The sequence below is a fragment of the Formica exsecta genome, unplaced genomic scaffold, assembly GCF_003651465.1.
Source record: "Formica exsecta isolate Colony F162 unplaced genomic scaffold, ASM365146v1 scaffold181, whole genome shotgun sequence".
In the NCBI taxonomy this organism is placed as follows: Eukaryota; Metazoa; Arthropoda; class Insecta; order Hymenoptera; family Formicidae; genus Formica; species Formica exsecta.
Window position 1 is genome coordinate 878,482 of NW_021849121.1, and position 8,789 is coordinate 887,270.

Below are 8,789 nucleotides of genomic sequence, written 5' to 3' on the forward strand. Positions count from 1 at the left end.
AAAAATAATAATAATTAATAATACCATAAGAAAAAAATTTTATATATATATGGAATATAGAATATGATATATAAATATAATTAGTATTTCAATTTCTAATTCACACTTACATCTTTCAATGCTTTCAAAAGCCACGCTTTGGCAGTAGTTGCATTTGTTATAGTTTCTTGTGTAGTGAATGTCTTGGAAGCTATTATGAATAAAGTAGTTTCTGGATTTAATTTCTTAAGAGTTTCAACTATATGAGTGCCATCAATATTACTAACAAAGTGAACTCTGGGTCCAATGCTATATGCTTTTAAAGCTTCGGTAACCATAAGTGGACCCTGTTGAAATATAAATAAATATCAAATCTTAAATACAGATATCTAACAGAACAAGAAGATATAATTTAAGATTAGATAATTTTAGATTATATAACAAGAAAAAAAACTTTTATATAGCTTACTAAATCAGAGCCGCCGATTCCAATATTAACAACATCTTCAATAGGTTTACCCGTAAATCCTTTCCACGTTTTTGTCAATACCTGCAAATAAACATATTATGTATATATAATTATGTATATATAAGATATATATACAGGTAAAACAAATCTTACCTCATTTGTGAAACTTTTTATATGCTCTAACACTGCATTAACATCAGGCATCACATCCTTTCCATCTACTAATATCGGTGTATTGTCTCTGTTACGCAAAGCAATGTGCAAAACTGCCCTATTCTCTGTGAAATTGATTTTTTCACCATTAAACATAGCATTTCTTGCAGCTTCTCCCTCCCGTGCACGAGCCTATAGAGTGATGCAATAGAAATTAAACATATCTAAGTACTTCTTCATTAATCCTGTTCTTGGAATAATCCAACAAAATTGGCCCATCTTGCGGTGTAGCGAGTTCCAAGCTGATTTCAACAAAAAAAGCATTGTAAGTACTTATTTAATATACATATAGATTCTTCTAAATCTACTTTGCAGTAGCAAAACAGCATTTAAAATTGTAAAATGTAAAATATTGGTCTTAGAGTTAGCATCCAATTTTCTATATTTAATAAAAAATTTACAAAACTTTTTCTTTTAACATTTACAAAAGAGATTTCATGTATAATGTTTTATCAAATATATATATTATAAAATAGTTTTTGGGTTAAAATGAGTACTCTTTAGAGGGTCATTTCAAGGTCACATTTAAAGTGGAGTGACATACCTAAATTTTTCGAAACGTTTAGGATCTTGCTGAAACATATTATATATGTTAATCTTCGAGCCATTGCTGTCAAAATATTGTTGCAATTGATTCCATGCAGGTTCGGTTAACAGATCCGTCTTGGGTTTCATTTTCGTAATTTAAGTAAGCCGCGCGTGACCTTCAAAAATGTGAAAATCTGTCACCGGTCACTAGTCACTATATCTTCTCTTTCACAAGATGGTGACTTGGCTTGGATTTTGCGCCATCAAGCCATCAAGCACTACGCTCAGCGCTCAGCTGTGTGAAAAGCAAGTGAGAGGGTACTAGTGAACGAGCGAGAAAAAGGAGAAATGAATGAGAGAGGGAGAAGAGAGAGAGAGAGAGCGAGAGAGAGAATGAAGTTAGAACATAGAATGAGAGAAAAGGATGCATCGCGCGACATATACAGGGTGTCTCACAACCTCCGTACAATACTTTATTAGCGTGTTCTAGAGATAAAGTAGTCAAAAATTCTAATACAAAAATTTTCAGGCTGCAATAGTTTTTGAGTTATAAGCGATCATAGTTTGCCAATGATATCGCGTAAAACTCGCGCGCTCAGTCCTGTAACTACACTTAGGCTGCGTTCGGAAATATCACCCGTGTGCACACGAGTGTCGTTCTATCTTTGTTATTTATTAAAAGTTGAACATATATCAGATTCTTTTTATGTGCATGTAGAATGTGTGCCCTTCACACACATACTTCGAATTCGACTGATTTATCTTTCGTAATGTTAATTTAAAAAAAATTAAAAATGTTTTTTATAAATATATTATTTATTGGAACAAATGAGTTTTACTGTGTGTGATAGGATAATAAATTAATAAAATTCATTTTTTCATAGTCAACTTATATTTATCAATTAATCTTATAATATTCAAGTGTGCAATTTACATTTATATACAAGCAATAAATTATATTAAGTAATCAATTATCACAACTAGTGTGTGTTTGCTTTATTAATTATATTTTGTAGTTTCTGCAATAATATATAGCAAAACACTTGAGTGAGCAGTTTTACTCAGAGGATATCGAAGGATTAATGTGCTTCCCCAAACTTCATAAATCTTTGATATACATTGTATATTAACATATTTATAGAATTTTTCAAAATCATTAAATTATTCAATATAAAAAACAGAAGTTTTCCAATGATTTCAACCATCTCGTATGTAAATGACAAAGGCAATTAAAAAGGCTTCGATATCTAAAGATGGGATATACACTGAGCAAAGAAATGAATGCGAACTTGTATCATTAAAGTTTGGAGTATGTATTATTCGCTGTGGCAAATGCAAACAGAACATTCGCTAGTGTTCTGCATTAAGATTAATTCATTTGAGATAAAACGATACATCAAAAAAAGTTCGTGCATAGTGTGGATATTATTACATATTGGCTATTTGCCACTGTTTGTTTCGAATTCATAAGTTATTTTATTAAATAAAACTCGCGCAGTAATTATTATATTCGACATTTTTTATGTAACAAACAACGAATCTAGCTCAATGCGAAAAAAAGCGAGTAAATAACATGAATACGACTGTCCGAATATTCGCGTTGTTCATTTACTTAATGTATATCCACCTCCACCTTAATACAATAGATATGCATACAATAGAGTTGTATACAATTCGCGTTTTTAATTCAGCTAGTAGCAGAGTTCAGCCTTAATTATTATTTTCAGTTTGACACAATGACGACAAAATATCCTCATAATGATGCATATTGGTCTCAAATGTTTCCAATTGCTTAGTAAGATCTCCCAATTGTTCCGCAAGCGTTCTTTCTTCCATGAAGGCCTGCAATTGCGGTGCACTTTGACAATCACGATAAAACGCTCCTACATCGCTATTAGTATTCGTGACGGCAAAGGGTGTTTTCTGCAACGACAATATTCAAAGTTTGTTTCGTGCATATATACAGTGTAAAATTTACCCAAAATATAAGGCTCTCTAAAAGTATTTCACCTGTTAGTTGCATACAAATATACATAAATATAATGTGTACATATATTAATTTCATGATTATATTATACTACATATTATGTAGCTTCCAGCTTTATATTTATATATATAGATATGATATCCAGATGATATTCTTTAAACTTTAATTTCAAATTGCTAAATATTGTTAAATAATTAGGCGAAATATTTTTGAATACCTATATTAGGCAAATTATTTTAACTGTGAGACATGATATGATGAATTGTGATATCGTGTTCGGATTAGGAGCATCAATTACCAAATCTACCATAATAAAATCATCGTTGGCACTAGTCATTGAACAACTACTCCTTCTAGATCCGTTTTGGGAGGCGCATTTTGAAGTCGTATTATCATTACTGAGTCTTTCGTTATTTCCGTTGTTGCTATCAGTTGTGGCAGCTGCCGTTGCAGTCTTTGTATTTGCAGGATTCATTAATGATACTGGAGGAGGTGACGTTTGTTTTGGTGTCAATAAAGAACTGAATGGTACGTCCGGTATCACAAGATCCTCCTCATTAACAATTACGGGTTTGTTTATCACAAATGCACCAACTTTGATAGTATCGCTGAGGGACTTTGATGTTTCCTCACTACATATTTGATTCATATATACATATATATATATATAGCACACATTTCTTAATTAAACACTTTTAAAGATGTTCTAGAGGTACCGGTCCAGTCAAAAGTTATGGAAATTTTAAAAACATCGATATTAATCCTCCAGAGATCGAAAGAGAAAGAAATGTATATAAATAGTTACGGCAAGTCTAATAGAATGTAAAAAACGTAAAAAAATAAAATAAAATAAAATAAAATAAAAAAAATAAATTAAAATTAAAAAAAATAAAAAAAGTTTTAAGAGTGAATTTGCCCTAAATTCAACTTAACAAAGTGAAAAATGTTTGTGAAAAATTATAAAATTATAAAATAAAGTAATTACGAGCAATAATTTCACTGATTTTTTGCAATTTCTTTAAAACTATGTTGTAAATCGTTTAAAATCTTGTTGCTATATTTTTATTCATTGATAACCTACTTGTGTGTAAAATATCATTATATTGGTAGCATTTCTTTTTACATTTTGCTCTATAACGCCATAAGGTTACGTGTTAAAACTCGGATATTCAGAAATTGATAACTTTTTATCTAAATTGTGAATCGATCTGAAATTTGGATCCGAACTTTGAAAGAAAATATAAAATATGACATTAAATTTTCATCAACTTCATAGCATTTTGACAAACCATACAGAACATCCTTAACGCAATCTTTGTCACAATATTAGGCATTTTATTGGCTGACCTTTGCTGATATCGTGTGTGGCGTGGACTTAAATCCGAATGAAAATGATCGCTCTTAAGCATAATAGAATCTCGTCCCTTGTGAGTGGGTGATATGGTCATTTTTGTTCTGTAAGAGACTGACAAATGTATGGTACCTACTGGAGTACACAATTGACCCACTCTCATATGTTTATAATTATCACCTGTTATAAAACAAAAATGACATTTAAATGTATGAAAAATATATGAAAAAAAATCTTAAAAATACCTAACTTAAATAATAAATGAATTATACCTAAATTATGTAGCTGAGGTTCTCCCATGTATATTCGGTAGCACATAGTATAAGAATCAGGCCCTTGACGCCTACTTAGTTTGTAAGCTGGCGCAGTTCTTGACACAGAGAGCAAGGACTTTAATAAAATTCCCATTCTGTTATACACAGTATATGTTACTCGCACAGTTGGATCACTTTGCTCTGGCAAAACACCAAGACTCCAAGTTTCCAGAACCATCTTGTCACCCTCTACCGTTTTCAGAGAAATTTCTATGCAGAGAGGTACAGATGAACTAACTATTTCTCCACATAGCGCTCTCTTAGCATCAGCCGAGACCTCAGGTAGCTCTTTTATTGCCAGATTAAACTACATAAAATCAAATATAAACATATATTTAGATTCTTTCAAGTACCAAGAAACAAAAGTATGAATGTGTATGTGTGTGTGTTGATCATATCGACCATACAATTTATTTGGTTTAATTCAATATTTCAGTTTTGCTCTAAAAAAGATAATTTCTACATAAAATACAGTCGAACTTTGTCCGTTTAAAAATGAAAGTAGATTGAATAGATCCGAACGAAAAGTAGCGGGATAAAAACCGAGTAAATTGTATGGACTAGAGCAAACTTTACTTTTACCCAATCGCCGGCGGAGGAATCCGGTTTACACGTGGTATTGACTTTCTGGCCCGATCTTGATTGCACTATAATTTGGGCGGCTCTCAGTGCCAGGTATTTGGTGAACTTCTCCAAATCTTTCTTGTCTTGCATGCTTAACTGCGTTGACATTGTATACAATGTGTAATGTAAATGACCGGGGCCTCATAGACGCTCCGCGAACTTACGGGAACGAGAGGTACATCGTAGCATCGGTATAATGGAACAGCACCGCATCCTTGGTACACATGAGACCGATATTTTTCTTTCGTATACTACTGTACATCCACGAGCGCTTACACGCGCTCAACACGCACTCGACGATGCACTTCGACCTTTTCACTTGGGCATCTAAGTTTACAGGCGAATCTAATCGCGAGCGCGATAGGTTTCCTCAGAAAATTCCTCGGCTGACTCGTCATCATTGATGCGTTGAGTGCGAGCCGGTGCGAACGTGGTGCGGGCAAGTGATGATCTTATCAGAAGCTTTAAAAGATCAGATGTCAACCCAAAGCAGTCGTGAAAGTAGTGAATCGACAAAAAGTTTATAACCTTGTGCCGAAATTCTCGCTTTCCGAATAATCAGGGACACAGAAAAATACCGACAAGTTTTTCTTTTTTCCCCTATTTTATATTTTTATGACACACGCCACGCAGATCAATCAAAAGAGAAATCACGTTGCTCCTTTCACCGTTCCCTCAGTAAGGGCTCGAGCTCGAGCACACACTTTTGCATTAGCGCAAAACCATAACAGAGAGAAGCCTGAGAGAGGCAATGCTGGCGATTTTCGTGGGACGCTTTTTCTAGGCCGTAGAGCAGCGCCGAGCATCCACTTTTAGGAATTGGATATTAAATTTTTGTCAAAATACGCCAATACGCAAACAATGTGCAATGTAGTGACCAGGCAAATATTCAACAACACCAGCTAGCCTAAAACAGATGCAAGAAAAATGGTTTGTCGTTACGTTTGAGCAGTGTAACTATGGATGCTTTCCATTTAGCAATACAAGTCGACACAAGCGTCATTCTATCTTTGTTCTACATTCTATGAGGATAAGAATAGAATGACGTTCTGTCGATTTGTGTCGCTAAATGAAAAGCATCCTATAAGTATATATATTTTAAAATTGTTTTCTCGAATTTTCTATATCTGCATTTATTCTTTACATTCAATCATACTTAAAGGAAAATTATTTTATTTCAATTAATTTATTCCAACTATTACTTTTGAGCCACACTTGGCCATATACAGGGTGTTTTAGACCCTCCGTACACCCCTTTTCTTTCAAAAACTAAGCATTTTAGAGAAAAACGTTTTGAACAAAAATTGTATGGTTTTGAGGGGAACATAAGATGGTGTCATTGGTTTGACCTTGGATGGCATCGTTAAGGTCAAGTCAAGGACACCTTTAATTTCTTAAATGGAATCCCCTATTTTTTATTGCATATTCTTATAGTTTATGTTGAGAGCTTTCCAAAACACTATAATAAAGCATTTTTTTATTAAGTACTTTGTGAGTTATTTTATATCTTAATCTGATCAGATGATGTTTTACATCCTCTGGATGTCCTCTGGACGTCTTTTGAACGTTTGTGATGTTAGGGGACATATTTTGATATAAAAAATAAAATATCGTAAAATATTTAGTTTTCGATAATCTTACCGTAATACTTTTATGTACAAAATAATGAGACAAATCAATTAGTATAAAAAAAACAAATAATTGTTTTAAAAAATTCATTGTAAATAATTACATACTTTCTCTTAAAAGCAATTATTTTTTTTACACTAATTGATTTGTCTCATTATTTTGTACATAAAAGTATTACGGTAAGATTATCAAAAACTAAATATTTTACGAGATATTTTATTTTTTATATCAAAATATGTCAGATTAAGATATAAAATAACTCAAAAAGTACTTAATGAAAAAATACTTTATTATAGTGTTTTGAAAAGCTCTCAAGATAAGCTACAAGAATATGCAATGAAAAAGGGGGGTTCCATTTAAAAAAACAGCGGTCACATTGACCTCACTTTGAAAAGGTCACTCAAGGTCAAGTCCATATTTTTATCATGTGGCCCCCTCGAAATCATGCAACTTTTGTTTAAAACATTTTTTTCTACAATCAAAAATAAAAAAGTTATATGAGGTGAGATATTAAAATGGGACACCCTGTATAGTACTGGACGGAGCATGGAACCGAGCCTACAATATAAGTAAATACAGTAGCGACACTTCTTTGTTCTATGTGAGACCAAATTTCTAGTACGTATGCGTCGGTCATCCCATTGAAGATATGGCACCTATGTAGGCGTATTTGCGTACTCAAGCGAATAATCGTACATGAGCGCCTTAAGGGATAAAATCGCTTTGCATATGTGCGTGCGAGCATACGTACGTAAGAGTCTGAAATTTATGAAAAATGAAAGTGTCACAATTCTGGTATACGATTATCAAACCTCAGCAGGATTGACTGCACCAATCTTATTCAAACTAGTCGCAATCGAGAGCTTGCATCCACATTGTATTATATTAGAAAAGTGCCGTTAGATTTTTGATTACGGCTTTAGTTCTGTATAATATATAAAGCACTATATAGCATTATTATATTGTGGATTTTATTACAAATAGTGAATCATAAAACTATTTAACCCCCTAATAGCACATGGATGTCTTTTGGATGTCCTAAGGACGCCCTTTCTTTCAATGCGGAATATGCAGAGGATATCCTATTATGTTCCTCATACTTTTCCAGGATGTTCTGAGGAATAGCAAATGAGCGCCTCACTATACCTAGAAATATCCTCAGGATATTCCATTTCAAAGTCCTACGGATGTCCATAAGATGTCCGTAAGACCAAACAATTATAGACATAAAATTCCGAATAAGCTACTTGGTAGCGCGGCGGTTCCTATACATAGGCAAAACTGTTGACAAGCCAGGAAGAAATTTTTATGTACTTGGCATCGCAACGCTACCGCGTCGCTTGATATGACTGTATAATAATGACGATCTCGCGTCTTCCCGCGAAGATTATCCATAGAAGAAAAAGCAATCCTTTATTAGAAGATTAAGTAAACCACGCGTAATACATACAGGATGGGGAAAAAGTCCCGGACTGAAATATCTCGGAAAGAGTTTTATTTTTTATATCAAAATATGTCAGATTAAAATATAAAATAACTCAAAAAGTACTTAATGAAAAAATACTTTATTATAGTGTTTTGAAAAGCTCTCGAGATAAGCTACAAGAATATGCAATGAAAATTAGAGGTCCCCATTTAAAAATTCCAATTTGGCCTTAAAATGACCCCTAAATTTGATCCCTAGGTCAAGGTCAC

General features: G+C 33.1%; 2 protein-coding genes across 5 annotated transcripts in view; both read right to left on the reverse strand.

Moving 5' to 3' along the window:
* Positions 1 to 809, reverse strand: part of LOC115233677 (glucose-6-phosphate isomerase) — a 4,213-nt gene extending 3,404 nt beyond the window's left edge. The window contains exons 1-3 of the mRNA XM_029804230.1: positions 602 to 809; positions 449 to 529; positions 111 to 326 (exon numbers count right to left, since the gene is read on the reverse strand). Of these exons, the coding sequence (XP_029660090.1) occupies positions 111 to 326; positions 449 to 529; positions 602 to 757 (453 nt within the window). The 5' untranslated portion in view covers positions 758 to 809. The remainder of the gene's footprint in view (positions 1 to 110; positions 327 to 448; positions 530 to 601) is intronic.
* Positions 810 to 2,062: 1,253 nt separating this feature from the next.
* Positions 2,063 to 6,265, reverse strand: LOC115233679 (autophagy-related protein 13). 4 transcript variants are annotated; one of them, XM_029804234.1, is made up of 6 exons: positions 5,994 to 6,261; positions 5,418 to 5,927; positions 4,800 to 5,148; positions 4,524 to 4,707; positions 3,475 to 3,808; positions 2,063 to 3,112 (listed from the first exon to the last, which is right to left on the reverse strand). In XM_029804234.1, the coding sequence occupies exons 2-6, from the start codon at positions 5,571 to 5,573 to the stop codon at positions 2,900 to 2,902; spliced, it is 1,236 nt and encodes a 411-aa protein (XP_029660094.1). In that variant the 5' UTR covers positions 5,574 to 5,927; positions 5,994 to 6,261; the 3' UTR covers positions 2,063 to 2,899. The 4 variants fall into 4 exon arrangements, with proteins under 4 accessions (XP_029660094.1, XP_029660096.1, XP_029660093.1 ...); XM_029804236.1 differs by having other exon boundaries at positions 3,484 to 3,808; positions 5,418 to 6,265; XM_029804233.1 differs by having other exon boundaries at positions 5,418 to 6,261.
* Positions 6,266 to 8,789: the final 2,524 nt, after the last annotated feature.

Excerpts from the sequence above, each read along its gene's own strand:
- LOC115233679 (XM_029804234.1), bottom strand. The coding sequence starts at position 5,573 with ATGTCAACGCAGTTAAGCATGCAAGACAAGAAAGATTTGGAGAAGTTC. Across the intron at positions 3,809-4,523 it reads CACACACGATATCAGCAAAG|TGAGGAAACATCAAAGTCCC; the intron begins GTCAGCCAATAA and ends TCAAATATGTAG. Across the intron at positions 3,113-3,474 it reads ATTTTATTATGGTAGATTTG|AAAACACCCTTTGCCGTCAC; the intron begins GTAATTGATGCT and ends TTGTCGTTGCAG.